Here is an 18965-nt window from a genome sequence, read left to right as displayed (position 1 = left end):
GTCTGGCCTTGGGGAGGGTGTGGGGATTTGAATCGAATAGATTATCTCAGTTGGAAGGGACCTATAACGATCACCTGGTCCAAGTGCCTGACAAATCAAGGGCTGCCCAAGGTAAAGGGCATTGTCCATGTGTCTCGTAAGCACTGACAGGCTTGGGGTTTCGTCCACCTCTTCAGGAAGCCTGTTCTAATGTTTGACCACCCTTTCAGTAAAGAAATGATTCCTAATGTGCACTCAAAACCTCTCCTGGGGCAGCTTTGAACTGTTCCCACACTTTCTGTCACTGGATGCCAGGGAGAAGAGGTCAGAGAGCTCTAGAGAGCAGTTTGTTCTAGAGCTGTGGTAGAGGGAGAGATGAGGATTGTGGTGGAGTGAAGTGAAGAAGAGGAGTTGAGGTGACTGACCGACAGCTTTCCCTCGCAGGACTAGAGAAAGAATGGGGTCACTTCTGGTATTGGAAGAAGGACAGGGACTGGGGGAAGATCTGGTGGGGCAGGTGGTGGTGCTGTGTTTGGAGTGAGGAGGAGGAAGGCTGTCTTTGTAGTGAGAAAAAGGAGGAGAAAGGGATGGGATGGGAGTTTTTTTTGGGGGAGTTCTATCTTGGGGTAAGGAAATAAATAGCCTTGGGGATGGCATTGAGGAAGGAGAAGGGAGTGAGTTGTGGGAGGAAAGAAGGGGGATGGAGGAGGGTTCACACCTGAGGTGGGGCAGGGCACCCTGGGAGGGTGGGGGAGCAAAGTACATGTTGATGTGGAGGAACCTCCAAGTCCAGAGCCATTCTTAGTGGGGGTCTGTTGATCTTTTGAGACGAGGGGAGCTGAATTTCTCTGTGTGCTGTAATAAAGAGGTACTGTGTGCTTTTCCCTGCCACCCCTGAGTATTTTGTGTCTTGTAGAATCATTTGGAGAATCATCGAGTTAAAACCTGTTGGAACAATGTCTTAGACCTTTAGTTAAAAAAGAAGGGAGAATCTCTTGATAGGCCTTACAAACATTTTTATTATAAGGGTTGTTGGGAGTGTTAAACTTATCATTTGCCGAGTGGGAACTTTGGGAATAAACCACCAAAGATAATGACTCTGTGGAAACTTGGAGGAGGACAAAAAGTAACCAAAAATCAACACATTAGAAACATGTGCTGATGTATTCTGCAGATAATTAGCAAGGGCAGATGAAAAGAATCTTATGCCTGAATTTTGGAGGCTCTGAGGTAGACACATTGTGAAGGGATGATGTTCTGCTCCTGAGCTGACAGCACCTTCTCCCAGTGTGTGTAGCATCTCCTCACACCTGGGGTGATTCGTAATGCTTACGCTTCATTGACTGATTTCAAAGCACTTCACAAGAGAGGGTGAGTCACCTCCTTTTTATAGAAGCAGCCACCGACTTATGTATTAGCTCAAGAATTTGTACAATGTTGTGGTGACACTTCCGGAAATATAATCCACATCTCTGCTGCTCATCCGAGTTGTTGCTCTGCGCTGGTGTGCGTAGCTGTGTACGGTACTGCACTCTCCTTGAAGGGGCAGATGTGTCAAAAAGACAAATTGTTTGCTGAAAAAAAAGAAATGATTTACAGGATGTGGATAATGTGTTGATGTTGGGGAGCCTGGATTGGGAGAGACTGCATGTGTTATCTGGTCTGTAGCCAAATGTGTACGCAAACATGTTTTGTTAAAAAATACAAAGGAATTTACCATAAAATCATCTCTTCTCCCACTGCATAGAGGGAAGCAGTTGAAGGACTGTAAGACTGTAATTCTCTCAAGTTTATGAACTTGTTCTTGAGTGTATTTACAAATAATTGAAAGCCATTTGTGGTTGTTTTTCTTTCTTTTGTTTATTTTTTTTTCCTGCCAACCTAGTCCCTTACTTGGTATTCTAGAAAACTGACTTACATCTGTTCAGTGGAGTTTTTTGTGTGTTTGTGTATTAATCCAACTCTTTGAAGTCTTGTGTTACATTATAGTCAGCTGTTGAATGTTTGTAAATAATAGCTATGTTCTGTTGACTGTTCTCATTTTTTCATTGTATAAAATCAGTCTTGGTTATCGTTACGTACATACGTATTTCTGCAAGGTTTAAATTTCTTCTCTGTGAGAGAGAGAAGAAAAAAAAAAAAAGTTGTTCCAGTCTGATGCTGATGAAAATGTCATTATATTGGGGAAAAATGTGCTGGAACTCTGGATTTAATTACCAAATAGATTTTTTGCTTGGAAATTCTCGCCTCAGGCACAGAAAGGAGCTGACTATCAGGCAAAGCATTTAAGTTCTCAGGTGAGTCAAAAATCATAAGACCCAAGGCATGTACTCATACATATACACAGGTCAAGCGACCGCTTTGGTTCTTCTCCTGGGCTGAGAGGACTTGTTTTACTCTTAGATCCAGGGTTAAATACACATTGTCTGTTATTTATATATTTTTTCCTTTTGGTAACAGGCATAGTAGGATTTTTGCTTTAGCTTCAGGGGCTTGTTTACCGGTTCTTTTGAACTTTGAAGAGAAAAAAATACCCAGGAAAGAAAATTCCACCTCCAGATGGGCAGTTCTGTAAAGGCAGCAGCCCCCAAAAGGCTGTCTGAGAGCTCTTCGTCTACAGGTAGAGGTAAGAAGCTTGAGGTATGGCTTAGGAAGATCTTTCTTTTTTTTTTTCATGGCACGGTTGTGAGACTGCGTCAGGCATTTAATATTTTTGCAGCCCTAATGGTAGAGAGCAGGCTTGAGAGAAAAATGATGTCTTGATAGGGAGCTAGTGGTGGTTGTATTGAGTTTGTGGAACTTTCAGCGTGTGAAGATGGGCTCTAGGCTGAGATTTTACAAAACTTTAGGAGTCATTTACTTATTTCCAGTTTCTGCTTGCCTCCCTGGTACGGCTGTGCCTGGTTGGAGGCACCTGTTGCTGTTAGCAAGGTCTGGAGTTGTTTTTCAAGTGACATTATGTTCTGCAGGGCCTGTCCCAGACACTGAGAAACCTCCCTTTGCTTCCAGGTTTCCCTTGTGATCTGCGAGGCGTGTGTCTTGGCTTCACATCATTATTTACATATATTATTTCTAAAATAACATCTCAGGGCAACAGCTTGTTGTGAGCAGTGTGCTAGTATTTGAGATTTTTCAGAAACTAGTGTAAGTAGCAAAAACTTGCGCTGGGGAGGGAAGGGGACGTCAGCTGCTCTGTATGGGCTGGGATATCCTGCTTTCCTGAATGTGATGCACTGTTTTAATCAATTGGGAGGCTTCTCATTATTTTTTTTTTCCCCCCCTCTGGGTCTGATGGGAACTCTTTCAGTAACTTTCATATGCCAGGAGGAGCTAGAGGGTGTAACACAAGATGTTTATTTTTGTTTATTGCCTGTTTGCTCTTGTATTTACTTCATACCTAGGCAGTGTCAAACAGTTAATTTCGATTTGTAATTTGTAAATCCTGATTAAGAAAGCTATAACATGATTTAGTTTCAGCTGCCATTGATTTCAGCACTGAGTTTAAACCGACATAGTTGTCAGTTATAGTAACAAAAGTTATGAGGACATAACTGTGTATCCGTATTAGAAACTTTTTCCACTTAAAGTGTCCTGGAAAAGCCCCTGTTCTGCTTAGGGCTGCTCCAGAATCCCACTACTGATGTTTATTTCTGCATAGTCCCATTTATCTGATGGTTAAAAAATATTTTTATTTTCCCGTTTTCATTGTGTATGACAGAAACAGAGCAACCTTTAAATAGAAATTATATTAATTGGCTACTCACAAAGCCCAGTCAAGCTGGGGAATAAAATTCTCTCCATCATATCGGTCTGGTCAAATCTTCCTCTGTTAGAGGAACCACCTTCTTTTCCTAGATGGAGGAACCGAGGCCAGAGCTTTTAGCTTTTCTCCAAATTATGAAATTAGGTAGCAAACCATCAAGAAAGAAATACTATTTCCTAGAACTTGTTATTGTGTTATTGGCTGTAGCTACTCATTGAAAACACATTTCTGTGGGTTTTTTTCCCCTTCTCTTTGGCCCATGGTACGGTGTGAAGATGTCTCTCTAGGACTGTGGTTTTATTAGCTCAGAACAGATTGAGAATTTTCACTTTAAACTCCAGCTACTTTGTAAACTTGTGACTTATTTTTTCCATTCACATCACAAAAATTCATGATGCTGTAGAAATAAGGTATGAAAACCAAAGTAAAGATTTTTGTGGAATAGACGTACCGTGAGCAGTCCTTACTTCAGTAATATTGAAGTTTTGAATATATTTAATGAAAGACATCGCTGGGACTGGACTCGGTGCTCTATTTAAGGGATATTAACCTTGCAGCAGCCTGAAAGCACCAGGAGATCTTCAGTGTGTGCTGCAGGAATTCACACCAGTGCTACCTGAGAAAAAAAAATTATCTTTTTTATTTGCATTAGGATTCTTAGACATTTCCTTTAAGGGAAACAGATTGTACTGAAGTCAGGAAGTGTAATTAGTGTCAACCTCACCGGGGATTTTGTGGTGGAGCTCTTTGCGCTATACCAGTAGCAGAACACCTGGAGATAACGGTATGGTACTAATCTGTAAATAATGCTGTGATACACCAAAGGCTTTGAGAAGATAATCAATATATGAGTAATTGAATCACTGTTACATAATGGGTGTTCACCAAGAAGTTCATTGTGGAGCGTAATTGGTCTTCGGTGTACGTGCTGAGCACCGCAGCATCATGGAGGAGATGTTACAGGAAACAATCTGACCCTTGGCTACAAGAAGTCTCTCCAGATATGTTTCATTTAATTTACCCTCCCAAATTTGAGATTGTTTGGATGGAAGCAAGCCAGGCCTGAGGCATATGACAGCTCCATGTTTTCTTGCTGGGATTCTGGTAAGCAAGCCGCCTAGGATTACTGTCATGTCATCAAATAGCATCACGGGCTCTCAGGAAAACATGGTGTGTTGCAGAGGTGTGGTGAAATCCCTGTTGCCCTGAGCATTGTGAGCATTGTTTGCTCTGCTGTCATGTGTGTGGAGTTGCTCTGCATCCCAGGCTATCAGCACCTCTTCCACCACAGCATCTTCATTTTCATCTTAACTTCCACTTGGGTCAGTCAGGGCTTTCCCAGCAGCACTGCTGGGTGGTTTCAGTTCTTCCCAAACTCCTATTTCTAGTGACAGAAACTGAGAAACAACAAATATTTCACAGGAGAAATACTACAGATTTGGGGGGTTTATTTTGGCTGCGTTGTTCTACCAGAAGTTCTGTTCTCCACTTGAGTTTTAGGTGTTTTTGCAAGTCTCATGAGACTGAGGGTGATGGTCTGACGATTCCTGAAGAATGTTTATCCATTTGTGTCTGGGTGTTTCTGCTCTTTAATGATTGTGATTCTGGTCAGTGGTGATTTTGGTTTTACGTGTTGAATATGTTGGATTGACATTCTGGGTGTGTTCTTCAGATACCTGGATGTTGAGATAGCAGAGTGGAAGGTGAAGGACCAGTTATTTATTGTGATAGTTGTAGATATACGTTGATGAGCATGTGTTTTGGTATGTTCTGGATTTACCTTCAGTACCTGTTGGTCTATGGGAAGCTGCTTCTGATGAGGATGGTGGGGAATGGAAAACTTTTTACGTGATCACTTTCCAGTAAAAAGATATATCTGAAAGACTCAAAGTTACTAGAAATTTACTAGAAGGAAACAGCACAGCAGGTATTAAATGTCCAGAGTATTAATGCAACAGTCATTTGAAGTTTGTGCCAGTGTAAGTCGTGTGCTGGAACGTAAGAACATCATAAAAAGGGGAGGCAGTGCTGTTATGGAGTGGGCAGTAATCCTGATAGTCCTCCTCAGAAAAGGTGAACCTTTCAGAAGGAAATATTTGGATGGTTAGGAATGATTACCAAATTATGTAACCCATCTGTACCTATTTCCAAATCTGTCCAGCGTGCGCACCTGGAAGGTTACAGTGAAAGTACTGTATGGGATTAATTCCTCCTGAGTTTTTGTAACATCAGCTTTTATATGTTGCTGAAGATTCTTACAGTTTTTTTTTCTCCCTCTTTTATTCTAGTTTCTCCTTCTGGCTTTGGGAGCGTTGCTCTTGTAGAAGAGGATCCAAACGGCGAGCTGATGAATGAAGACTTACGTATCCATAGCTGGCCTTGTTCTTACTACTTGGACACCAGGAAACAATGGGTCTCTGGCAGACTCTCGCTGACTCCTGTTGCCATCAAATTTACAGCTGACAAGACTGGAGAGCTTTTGGTTAACTTCCATCTTTCTAGTATCAGTGAGATCAAGAAGGAATCTTCAAATTTAATCTTCAGCTCCCTTACCATCTTGGAGAAGAACACCAAGCACTGGTTCAGTTCTCTGCAGCCCAGCAGAAATGTGGTGTTCAACATCCTCGAGCACTTCTGGAGGGAGCAGTTGCTGTCGAGCCAAGGAGCAGGAGCAGAAGCAGCAGCTTTGCAGTCAACAAAGGGAAAAGAACTGACCGGGTTATTGACTGGATCTCAGAAACGACTGGAGGACACAGCAAAAGTGCTGCATTACCAGGGCGAGCAGTTTGATAACATCATGAGAGGACTCAACAAGATCGAAGGGGATATGGATGTAGCAGACAGGTATGGTGCTGTAGTATCCTCTCAGGTCTCCCCTCAGCCCCTGAGGCTGAGAGGAGACCTTGTCACCCTCTACAACTGCCTGAAAGGAGGCTGTAGTGAGGTGGGTGTTGGCCTCTTCTCTAAAGTAACAAATGGTAAGAAGAAACGGCCTCAAGTTGTGCCAGGGGAGGTCTAGGCTGGATATTAGAAAAAAATTTCTTCACTGAAAGAGTGCTGAGGCATTGGAACAGGCTGCCCAGGGAAGTGGTGGAGTCACCATCCCTGGAGGGGTCAGGAAATGTGTAGATGTGGTGCTTGGGGACATGGTTTAGTGGGTTAGGTGGTGTTGGGTTGACGGTTGGACTTGATGATCCTTGCGGTCTTTTCCAACCTTAATGATTCTATGATTCTAAGCAGGGGTTGTGGGATTGTATTGTTCATGCCTGAAATTTATGGGGCAGGTCCATGGAGGTCTTTAGGAAACCAAACTGTTGACTTTCAGTGAAAGTTTAAGCCTGTGACAGTCTTTCATGGATTTGGTTCCTAGTTTCTGTATTTCTGTCCTCCCTCCTGTACCATATTTGTTCACCTTGGTCAGGTTGTCTGTATATATATACCTGTCCTCTCTTCTTCAAATAACTTTTCAAGTCCGTATGAGTTTCAGCCGCAACAGGCAGAGATGGTAGAGATCTCCAAAATGTTAAAAACCTCTGTTTTGCGAGAATAGGCAACTAGTTAGAGGAAAGAGATAAAAGGCAACGTATGGCATTCACATTTTTATTCGATGTCCTTATTTGTGCTGTAAAAGTGCAGTGCTTTTAACCTTACACGGAATACTCCCTGCCTTTAGGTCTAGGTGGAATAAATACATTTTGAGGAAAAAAAAGAGCAGTGTTAAGCACAGTGAGGGACAGTGCTGGGCTATTTGTGGTAATCTCAATCAGGCAGTTAAGCCAGAGTATTCCCAAAAAATTAGCCCTTTAGGCAACTGAAAGAAGAGATCTGGAGCACGTTTGAGATGTTGCTTAACTTTAGCTGTTGCAGAACTCAATGGGAATAGTAAATAGTTGGTGTCTTAATCAGAACGTTATGACTTTAATGATTAAACATTCCAAGTGAATTATTTATGCTGTTTTGTATGCTGCAGGTTGGATTCGATAGCAGTCCAAAATAGACAGTAAGGTTAAGGGTTGTATTGTAATGTTTGAAGATATATGGCTATGAATGCCTTTGTAGAAGCTCTGACACCTGCACGAAGAAACAAACACAATAAAGTTCAAACTAGTTGTTTTTGGAAGAAGCATCTGTTTTTAGATGGATATCATGTCTAAAAGAAAGTGTTGATTTCACAATGATCCTGATGATATTCTCCATACCCTTTAATGAAAAGCCAAGAGAACGGAAAGCTTTAGCAAGAGCTTTTAAAGTTCTGTAGCAATAAACAATGAGTAGGAAAATAAATACCTGCTCATTGTTTTTGGAAGGGAGCTTTGTTTTGGGTTAAGATGCACTGGGAGGTATTATTTGTCCTCATGAATCTGAAGAGCAGATGCTTTGATTTAAAAATGGGAAAAAAAAGGAAGGCATTGACCAACTGTTAGCTGAGATTCCTTTTTATCTACAGGATGAAGAGTTTGGCCAGCTTGCTCGCAGCTTAAAGTACAGCCCAGAAGCCATTAATGAAACTGTTTTAATTGCAGATTTTATGCAGAAGGAAACTTTGGTAACAACCTTTTGCGTCTGTTAGCTCGAGGTCATATGAGCAACACCAGTTTGGTGGTGTCTTTCAGAAAAAGAACCAGGCCCCTTTATCTCCTTTCGTATGTTTAAAACTTTATCTTGCCAGTATGTGTGGGCTTTTTTGGATGATGAATTCTGTTCTCGTGTACGCCTGGGTATATACAGCTGCTTTCAGTGGACCTGTGTGCAGATAAGCAGAGCCGAGTCTGACGTGCTAGCAGATGTTCAAAGACCAAAAATAAACAGAAAGCCAGATTCACTGGTTCCTGTTTAATATATTACTATTAGAGGACGAGGCTCTCTGGTTGCAAATTTTCATTTGTATATAAGGACCGGTCATATAGTTTGTTGATACAGAGGGGTGACTCCTCCATGGAAGGCCAGAGAAGTTGGCTGGAGCCTTTGTTAGGGCTGTGCAGGAGAAAAATCTTGACTGTAAATCACACATCATGCAGCCAGGATGTCAGTCCCTGGGGAAAAAGGGAAGTAGACGGATAAAGTGATAAAAATTAAGGCTCAAAGCTCTCCAGAATAAGTTACCGCAATGTAAACGGGGTTTAAACTTGTCACATTGCAGCTGCTTTTCAATAAGTGAACGCAGTTGCTTTTCTCTCGGTGAATGTGACGAAGTGAACCCATATTGTGGTTGGAATTTAATGATTTTTCATACGCTAAGACACAGGTATAAGCTGTTGTTGCCCTGAAGTACCTTATTGTAACTTTTTCATGCACCAAGAGGACAGCAAATGTGCTTTGTGTTCTGTAGAACTGAGATGAGGTCATTGGTTTCTGTTCTCTTACAGCAGGTAGGTTAAAGCATGGCTTTTAACTTGGAAGATGGTGAGTGCTAGCAGAGCCTTGGGCTTTTTCAGCCATTCTCTGTGTTGAACTTAAGTTGAACCTCACAGTTTCAGAATTCAGCCCTAAATCTATGACACTGTGCCATTTCAAATTCTGTTATTGTAGAGCTTCCTGTTACATCTCCTTTGGTCTGTCTATTTTTTTTTCTTTTCCCCCTTTTTTTAAGGAGTGTCACAGCATTGTCAGAGGGCAGAGGATCGCTCCAGACCCATTACTCATGTTGCACGCTATCTACATAAATATCTGGATGTTCATGATTTAGTTGGGAGTAGATTCTCGGAACAATTCGTTCTGCCTCTGCTCTCCATGAATTCAACGGTTGACTTCCAATACAACTTTTTCTGCTTTTCCTAGCAGATGAATTTCTTTAAGTAGGTCTGTTTTGAAGCCGGCGCAGAACTTTGATGGCTAGTAAACAAAGTGCGTTCAGTTAGAGCTTCCTCTTTCAGATTAGACTTTGTCTGCAGCCAAATTAAACAGCATTTTAAAATTGCAAAGTCTTGTGTAGACACACTCCGATTCTCTCATGCAAAATAAATCATGACAAAAAGTAGCTTGAGAGCAGCACTGCTGTGATGCATATTTTATCAGGCAGTACCTTTCTAGAGTGAACTTAAAAGCAAATTAAATCAAGATGGCTCTCCTAAATAGCAGTGAAGCTGTAGTGCTATGTATTTTGGTCTGATAAGACTTGCATCTCTAGGATTTCAGTCAGTAAATAGTCTTTGGCATCAGGAAGATGACATTAAACATTTTATTACATGTGGCCTGGCTTCATTAGAAGCATCTACTACAACTACCATCCCAGTGGCACAAACCTGATCACTGGATAGTCTTTAAGGTATTTATGGGGTGAGAGGGGACACAATTCTGATTTGGATTGAACTTCCTTAGAGGTTTTTTGTTTAATTCGTTGGTTTAAACATAACCTCTTCCTTCCCATTATTTAATTGAGAATCCATTCGTGCCTCCCACTGATGGATGGGCTGAGAAATCTCCATTTAAAGCATCCTGCTCAGGCTGATTTGGTTTGTGGGATGCTTCTGGCCAGCTCACTGCTGTTTTCCAGTGGGGACTGGGCAGGGTTATGTGAGCACTGGGTGCATCCCAAAGGGTTGACTTGCCTCTCCCTATGCCTGCCTCCAACTGGACACGAGCTGCTTTGGCTCTGATGTGAGGTGGGTACCAGAGGCTGCTGGGTACCAGGATGGGTTTGGGTGATGGGCAGGAGATGAGAGTGGGAGAAATGGAGCATCACAGGTGCTGACTGTGGCTTTGCCTCTGACTCCTGTCTACACCCAGAGAAGGATCCTAACAGGCAGCACAGCCCATGTGAAATCAAACCAAACCCACCACCTTTCCTCTCATTCACTTTTTTTTTTGGTGGAAAGTACTGGCGAGGCTTGGACCCAAAAAGATCTGTGATCATGAGCCTTTCCTGGGAGAAAACCCCAGAAAAGGGGAATGGGCTATGCTGATAGAAAGTACAACAGCAGGATTGTGTCCTCCATCATTCATTCTTCCTAACAGCATGTTTTCTTCCCTTCAGCTGATAAATTTAAGTGCCTGCTTAGGTGTATCTTCTTGCTGATAAATAAGGGGCTTGGCTTCTTATTTCTGTCTGTACAGTGGTCTTCCTTGGGAGTGGCGGTTTAATTCCTCCATAAAGGGTCTTGAGGTATAAAGGAATAGAAAAAGGCAGCGGTGGCGATGGCCAAGTGTGGAAACATTGAGGTAAAAGGCAATGTTAGCTGAAGAACAGAAGGGTGTAAATTGGCCTGAAAAAAATCCAATTGGAAGTTGGATTTCGCACATCAGAAGAGTGAGATTCTAGGACCGCTTTCCAATGTGTTAGCAAACGAAAAAAGCTGCATTTTAAACCGAATGGATCCTGGTAAGCTGTGAATACAGTTTGAGGAGTGAAATAACAGAGGGCTGAACTCAGTATTAAGAAATCTTTGTGTCTGCGGTAATTTGCTTTGAATTGGTGGGGTAGCGCGGCCCTCCTGCTGGCTCCTACTCTTCTAACATTCTCTTTTCCCTGCTAGGTTGTTGACTGAGCTCGAGTCTCCTTCTTGGTGGCCGTTTAGCAGCAAGCTCTGGAAAGCGCCATTAGAAACCAAGCCAAAGGAAACTGCCACAGTTTCCGATTCGAAGAACCAGGAAGGAATCATAATTAGAATTCCAGTTATTATCACCCACAGAACAGACTCAAATGTCAAGCCAGGAAAACTCACGCTCTTCGCTTCTGGCCTGGAAATCAGTGACTGCAATTCTCAGGTCGTTCACCGGTTTGAATCGAAGGATGTAGATGATATCAGAGTTCATACACCGTACGAAATCAGTGTCCGTCAGAGATTTATTGGGAAGCCCGACACCTCTTACCGGCTCTTGTCAGCAAAGATGCCAGAAGCAATCCCCATCTTGGAGATGCAGTTTAGCAAGAAGATACAGTTTTTAGAAGATGCCCTAGGATTTGTTGGTGCCAGGAAGTCTCCTCAAGTAGATTTGGGGACCTCCATTTGGCAAGCAGGTATGTGACAGACAAAGCAATCCATCTATAAGCAGTAACCAAAAGTTCCCAAGTGGTTTTCAACCTCAGAATAGTGTATAATTACAAGGGAAATCCTCTCCCCTGTGCCCCAACGGTGTCACCATGCTGATGATAAAATGCATGAAATAACTGCTAGGTGACTTTTAGACCCTCTTGCCACGAGGGAGAGGGTAGAGGTGACAGAAGTGCGTGGCCCTGCTTTATTCTAGTTGGGTTTACTTTCTGCCAACTACATTAGCAAAACCTGTGACCGTAGATGCTGAAGCTGAATGTCCCTCCGGAGCCTGGCAGCTGGAACCAAACCCTCTTTAGCGTTGTGCTCTCAGCTGGTGGTGTCACTGACTCCACACCGCTTTGCGAAAGGATTAGCTTGGGTTTCAGCTACTGGCCTGGTTTTTAATGGCATTCTTTTTCCGGTGGTCACCAAGTCAGTACTGTGCCACTCTGTGGGGAAGGGTCATTAGAAATCTGTTCTTCTCTCCTGGCTGCGTGCTTCAGAGTCCTCTGTCATTGCTATTTTTCCTTTGGCAGTTTGTAGCTGGAAGCATATTTATATTAAACCCGTTGTTCAGTTAATTGTAGAAAGTTTAAAACAAATTTCCAGTCCAGTGAGTTTTTAAATAACATGGGATAAACATCATGTTAATTTTCATATATTAAAAAATAGAATTTTGTTATTTGAGAAGTTCAGGTGTTTGGGTTTAGGAGTTTTAGGTCTCAGATTAGGTGAATGCATAGTTTAATCATTTTAAGAAAACACAGTGGAGACTGAAACCCTTTCACAACATTAAGAATGACATTCCTTACTACTATTACTACTTCTAAAATTCCAGGGAGGGTTGTTTTTTGGTTTTGTAATCCAACCCTGGCTTCATTTGGAGAGCTGGTGAATATTTGTCTCTTAATAATTTATTTCTATCAACATGCCTGAATCCTCTTTTTTCCCTAATTGTTAGTGACAAAAGAGAAAATCAGTGGATAGATATTAAAAATATATCCAGTATATTAAAAAAAGTAGAGAAATGATACAGTAAAACAATAGATGAATCTATTTCTGTGCACCAACCTAAAACTGGACTTCAGCAGGGAGGATAACCTCCTCTTGTTGATGAATTGTCAAGGGCCATAGCTTGGAAAAGATTGTTAATTTTTAAGGAAGTAAGTCTTGGGCATCTGGCACTAAAATGTCAGCACAACAACTTAGAGGAAAAACAGCCTGCTGGTTTCTTAAGCACTGAGCTATTCCAACAAATTGGTGTTCAGTTCCTGATGGTCTTAAGGCTGGTTACATAAAATAATTGGTTATACAGCCCTACTGTGCTTAATTTCCCACTGCTCTGTTTGCATCTGAGTCAGTGAGTCAAGGATATTGCTCTCCTACCCCCACCTGCATTTGGACTGTTTAATTTGGAAATGGCAGGAAAGAAAACTGGAGGTTATGGAAATCTTGACTTCTCCAGCTCCACCAAAAAAACCCTTGTTTGTTCCTTCCCTGGAGTCTGTCACCGGCTGGCTTTTGTCACAAGGTGGCAGTCACGGACTGTGGTTGAACCTCTGGGTTTTTTCCATGGTGGAAATACTGACTTTTTTTTTTTAATTTTTTTTTTTTCCGAAGGGGGGGGAAATCTATGTTTTGCACGCCTGCCTCTATGCACACATGAAATATGTGTCTGTTTTCAGATAGCAAACCTTGATTCAGGGAATTACAGGAGAAATATCCTCGCAGCAGAGGTGTATCTGTCTCGTAGCGTTCTTCACCCTCCGTGGTGCAGCTCAGAGATGTGAACATTTCCACAACTGTCACAGTCTCATCTGGATCCTCTCTGTTTATACTAGTTGTGCGTATTGCACGTTTATATAAGTAAATACAAAAAAAACCCCTCATCTTTCCTAAGGATTTTTGGCTTGATTCCACCTAGAAGAGGAATTTATGAAGAGTTTTATACGCACCAGATAACTGAAAGTATTTTTAGCTGGTTTTGCATGTCTTTTCTGACTGTATGTTTTTGGAAGGGTGTTGAAATGCTCAGGACAGAACAGTGAGGTTTGTTTTGCGACAGAAGTTCTTCTGTGCTGGATCAAACCACTACTTTCCAAGCCAGTAACATCCTCAATAGTGGCTGATAACAGCCACCCAGGATTAAAAAGCACAAGAAATCCTACAAGGCGTCTGCGGTATAACATTCTAGGGCAGTGCTGTCTTAATCCTATAGCTGGAGACTGGCATTTGGAGGTTTTTTTATCCCCTTTCAAGGCTGCTGAATTTTTCCTGCTTACCCCTGTGACCGAATGTTTGCTTTTTTAGGAGTTTCCAGCACTTTGTTCAGACATTTGGTAGCTTCTTGTCCTAATGTGGTGGCAGCAAGTCTCACAGTCCAACTGGGTATAACAAAAATGAAACAAAATTACTTTTTAAATATTTTTGCCTATTCAATTCTCTCCCTTTTTTTTTTTTTTTTTTTAACAAAAAAAACTAGAAAATTGCTGGGAAATGCCAATTTCTGTTCTTTTTTGTGTACTTTTGTCCTGTCTCCCTCCTGGTCCTGTCCTCAGCGAGATGAATGGAGTGAAATGGATAGATTTCTCAGAAAACAAGGAGAATTTGCACAGGGTAACACTAGCACAATGAATGACTTGCTTGTCTTAAATCTTGACGGTGTCTGAGTCCAGTGACTCTCAGGCTGATAATCGAATAATTCCAGGGATTATGACTTTGCAGTAATTACTCGAGAGGGATTTAGGGGTTTGGTACTTTTGTCTCCCTTTCCATGGGGAAGTAATGCTGTCCAAAGCGGTGGGGTGTACGCCATCGGTTGTCCAGCCAGCTGGGCACCAGCTCTTCGATGTGACGGTGAGCTCTGGCTTTCGATGTGCTTTTTGTCCTGATGTCATTGTCCTGTGCTGGGTCAGGCCATGTGCTCACACGTGACATCAGTAGAGTTCTCTTCTTTCTTAGTACCTCTGTAAGTGGGAGAAATTTGGAGATGTCTGAAGTGTTTCTAGGAGCCAAGATGGGCTGCTTGGGTGTTTAGCACCCATCTGTATCAGAAATAACAACCTTTCCTTGCAGCACGTCCCTGCTGGGTGGTATCAGATGGTGCAGTAAGAGCTGATGCTTTAAATAAAGGACAGGTGGCATGTTACACGAGGGATCGCGTCCACGCTGCTTAGCTGGGGGTGGCTGTTAGCGTCAGCGTTGCCCTTCTGTTTCAGGGCTTTGCTGACTCAAATCTTGGGCTCTGTCCTCGATCCATCAGTTTAAAATTCTTTATTTAAAAAAGATTAAAGAGAAAAGAAGCAGCAGGTGGGGAATCCTCATTTATCTGATTGGGAGTGTGTTGCTGCTGCTTTGCTCTCTGTTCGGATGAATCCCCACAGCCCAAAATGAACCCATTCTTCAAACGCTGCCTTTAATAATAAGTCATCTCCCAGCAGCCTGGTTACCTCCAGGTTAGGTGTTGTACAAAAATGCAGCTCAAATCCTTTCTGGAAGAACCTAGCTTCACAGGCAAGCTTGGCTTAGACTTCTCTGAGTGCGTTTGTCCCCTCGCAAACTGCTGTGGAGCAAAGCAGAGGTCAACCAGTTTGATACGGGCACTGGTGCTCCCCGCTGGTACGGGAGGTGGCAGTCTGACCATGGGAATTTCTCTTGCAGCCACAGGACTCCTGGGAGGAGTGGTGCAGCCCGGCTCTCCGGCGGGAGGCAGAGAAGGGATGGACAACGACCAGGTTCAGCTGCAGAAGCAAGAGAAGATCTCCCAGGAAGAAGCAAAAGAGCTGAAACAGGTATAAGTTGAGATAACTTTGAAAAGAGCTGTTTCACTCCCTCTTCTTCCTTAGTAACATGCGTTTTCATCATCGGAAATGTAGTCACGCACCTTAACAAAATATTCCTCTCCTTGAATTTAAGTGGGCATCTTTTAAAAATTAGTTAATCAAACCTGTGATTAAAGTACACTGATCACTTTATATTTATAGTTTTTAACTATTTTGAATAAATCAGGGATTATCAGCAAAATATATTAAGTGATAGGATTATAGCCCAAGGAAAATCCTTAACCATAACCTGTTTTTTTTTTTCTGAAGATTAAGATGCTTAAATGAAATAATTTTCAGCTCTTTTGTGTTTTCACTACGCTTATTCTTTTTAGTGAGGAGTAGCAGTTCTATTTCAGAAACATCCACAAAGGTGAACAAAGTGTTTTATAAACACACAGAGAGACCTTGTAGTTAGGAAAGAAGTCTACAGTCCAGCAAATTAATAAAGGGGAAATAGTTCAGAGATTTTACTAGGGAAAAAAAAATATTTATTTAAAGTAATCCAGTCTGATATTGTTCCTCTAAATGGCTCTTTAAGGAATTTTTCTCTGATGTTCGGAACTTTTAGTGAAGAATCCCTCTTTGTAGTGAGCAGTTGATCTGAAGCAGTGAACTAAGTGGATAAGCAGAGTATGGTTTTACTGGTTTTTCCATTAAAATAGGTTTGCTAGAGATGGTCACAGACACATCAGAATATCTGATTGAAGATTAAACTTCCCCCCCCAGCATCTTATTCTTTTTGATATTCCATCTGTAGTCTGGTGATAGCATCACGTGAAGTGTTTGTTAATTCTGTTGCCTCTTAGCCAAGCCTGTGGTTTTCCAGACCCTTCCTTTATTTTATTGTTGGGTATTAGAATACGGCAACTACTGTTAGCTTGATTGCATTTGAGAGTCACAAGCACTTAGAAGTGACTTGATTGGCTAAAACTGAAAAATTCTTGCAGGAAAAATCTATTTATTTAAAATTAACCAAAAGACAGTTGGATAAGTGGGAGTTGAACCTTTGGAGAAGGATTTCAGAAGTTCTTTGTGCTGGGTAGTGGACTAGAAACAGTGTTAAATGGCCAATATTACTTAAAAACAAAACAAAACACTAGATTAACTAGAACTCAAAAGACAATCCTGGTATTTATTTATACCACACCAAGCCAAGAATTTTTAAGCCAGTTCATGATTTGGGGTGAGCTTATGAGGGGTGTGGGTGGGGAGAGGATCTGAATGCCAAACAGGCCATGAATTAGCCTGATTTTTTTTTTCCAATGAGTGTTGAGCACCTGTTCCCTGCCTCTTCAATCAGTCCAGCCATTAATAATTTTAAGATACATGCTGTAATTCCTATAAAACTCCTGTTCCTTTTCCTTACTAGGAGTCACCACATAAATACACAGTTTTAGACCAAAGCTTGCTTCTGGAATATAATCAAAATCCTTTGACTGAAATATCTTATTTGGGGTTTTTCAAAACCAAAATGGACTATTTGCCATCTAATTGTTCTCCCTTCTCGTCTTTTAAAGAGCTTCTCTTCGTGATCTATCATTTTATCAAAAAATCGTCATTTTTCTGAAGCAGTCTTGAATCCTTCTGTTGAAGGATTTGAAGGGAGAATATTTCTTAATCGTCTTTGTACAAATATCAGCAGTCTATTATTCATGCATGCATACAGCTTGTACAGCTGTTATGTGTTCGGAAGGGCTAGTTGTTCCTCCCTTAGATGTCAGCTTTTCAGCACTCTCATTCTGATCTGTAGCCATGCCCAAAAAAGCTAAATATGTTATAAATTGTTGGTCATGCACTGAAGACATGTGTTGCTACAGCTTGCAAAAAAAAAGCTCTCGAGGAATCGCTTCCCCAACTCCAGTTCCTGACAGTTGAACACCAACCTTTGTCGCTGCTTGATTTTATCGAAGCAGTTGGCTGTGAGTGGAGAAGCAGAGGAAACGTAGAATGGGGAGTTCAGTATTTTCCATCAAATCTTGGGAATGAAGCCTCTCATCTGGTATAGGCTGGTGTCTCTCCAGCTGCTCCCAGGAGCTGGCCAAGCTCTGCTTTTTCTCATTGCTCTGAAGCACAAAGCGGAGTGAAATAACTCGGGATCTTTCACTTCTCTTAGGAGAGAATGTGGGGAAGCTTAGAGGGGAAGTGTAAAGATGTGGAAGTGAAGGGAAGCGTGATTGAAGGAGGGAGTTCCTACCAGTGAAAGGACTTTGAGAGGTGTGGAGGTTAGTGATGTGTTCTGCTGGGCTTCGAGGGCAGCATGGTGGCAATGCCATACAATGACGCAGTTGCTTCCAGAGAGCTTCTTTGCGCCGCTTCTGTTCAGCTCCCGCTTTGGGAAGGAGCAGAATGATGGTTAATCCCATTTAGAGAGTAAAAGGGTGATGCAGTTACAAGTGCAAAGCATCAACATGCATTGAAGACAATGATACTCGTGCCATCAGACTTCCATGAATGAAAGGTATTTGAGGTCCTTCTGTTGATAACCACAACATTTTTTCTAAGCAATTTCCTCTCCTGAGGATTATGAGCTTTTATTCTTTGATTATCTGTAATGCAAGCACTTGTTTTTTTTCATTAAAAAAATAAAAAAGCCCAGAAGAGCTCAACTCTATCCCCCTCATTAGTGATGATGGGTAAGTCCAGCAGAACTTTTGACGTTGGAGAGCTAAGAGGATTGACAGACAAATAGTTGTCACCCTTTCTCTCTTCTAAAAAAACAAAGTACTTGCAGGAATGATAATAGATTTTTTTTGCAACAGAAATTGTTGAATGACACTGAATTCCTTCCATCAGAGCTGGGAGCCCTGAGTGATCTGCGGTTTTGAGTAGAGGACCTCACCAGGACTTCACGAAGGGACGTTTATGTTCCAAAACACAGAGTTTGTGACAGTGTGAGCTGTGTTCCTTAACTGTGCTGCAGAGATGGAGTTCCTGTGGTCTCTGGCTGAGCCCCTGCCTGCCGCCTCGCTGCAGCTGCCATAATGGCACCGGGTGTGGGAGGCAATGTGACAATATTAGCTTAAGGGCTGTGGTCGAGGGAGTTGGGGGTGGCAATTTGAATTTATTTTGCCAAACCAATGCTTTCTAATTTCCGAAACAGTTCCTGCTGAAGAACTGTTGCCCTGATATTTACTGTCCGCAGCTCGTGTATGCCGTGAAGACAGACAGTACTAAAGAAGTTAATTCTGTAACATCTGTGAAAAAAACCGCATCCCAGTGCTTATCTTTGATGTTGGCTTCCTCGATGTCTTCTCAGTTGTAGACGGTTCCGTTTCAGACCTTTGCTACTTTCAGTGTTTATTTACCCTTTTATCATGCCCTCCTCTCAGGAAATCACAACCATTAGGTCAGAGAAAAAAGCTATTTCTTGAGAAACCGTTTATTCCAAGTGCTAAATACCAAATTTGCTCATAGGATGGCCTTGTT

At 42.0% G+C, this 18965-nt stretch overlaps 1 protein-coding gene across 1 annotated transcript; it reads left to right on the top strand.

Annotated features, from left to right (window-relative positions):
* Positions 1 to 6043: 6043 nt before the first annotated feature.
* Positions 6044 to 18368, top strand: SNAP47 (synaptosomal-associated protein, 47kDa). The gene is made up of 4 exons (XM_010086330.1): positions 6044 to 6586; positions 11215 to 11699; positions 15376 to 15506; positions 18333 to 18368. Exons 1-4 carry the CDS (start codon positions 6090 to 6092, stop codon positions 18345 to 18347), a joined length of 1128 nt encoding a protein of 375 aa, XP_010084632.1. The 5' UTR covers positions 6044 to 6089; the 3' UTR covers positions 18348 to 18368.
* The last annotated feature ends 597 nt before the right edge of the window (positions 18369 to 18965 follow it).

The sequence above is a fragment of the Pterocles gutturalis genome, unplaced genomic scaffold, assembly GCF_000699245.1.
Source record: "Pterocles gutturalis isolate BGI_N339 unplaced genomic scaffold, ASM69924v1 scaffold836, whole genome shotgun sequence".
In the NCBI taxonomy this organism is placed as follows: Eukaryota; Metazoa; Chordata; class Aves; order Pterocliformes; family Pteroclidae; genus Pterocles; species Pterocles gutturalis.
Note: the sequence above shows the minus strand (reverse complement) of the source record. Positions and strands in the feature narration are given on the sequence as shown.

Coding starts and splice junctions, on each gene's coding strand:
- SNAP47 (XM_010086330.1), top strand. CDS start 6,090: ATGAATGAAGACTTACGTATCCATAGCTGGCCTTGTTCTTACTACTTG. Junction 6,587..11,214: donor GATATGGATGTAGCAGACAG/GTATGGTGCTGT, acceptor TTTCCCTGCTAG/GTTGTTGACTGAGCTCGAGT. Junction 11,700..15,375: donor GACCTCCATTTGGCAAGCAG/GTATGTGACAGA, acceptor TTTCTCTTGCAG/CCACAGGACTCCTGGGAGGA.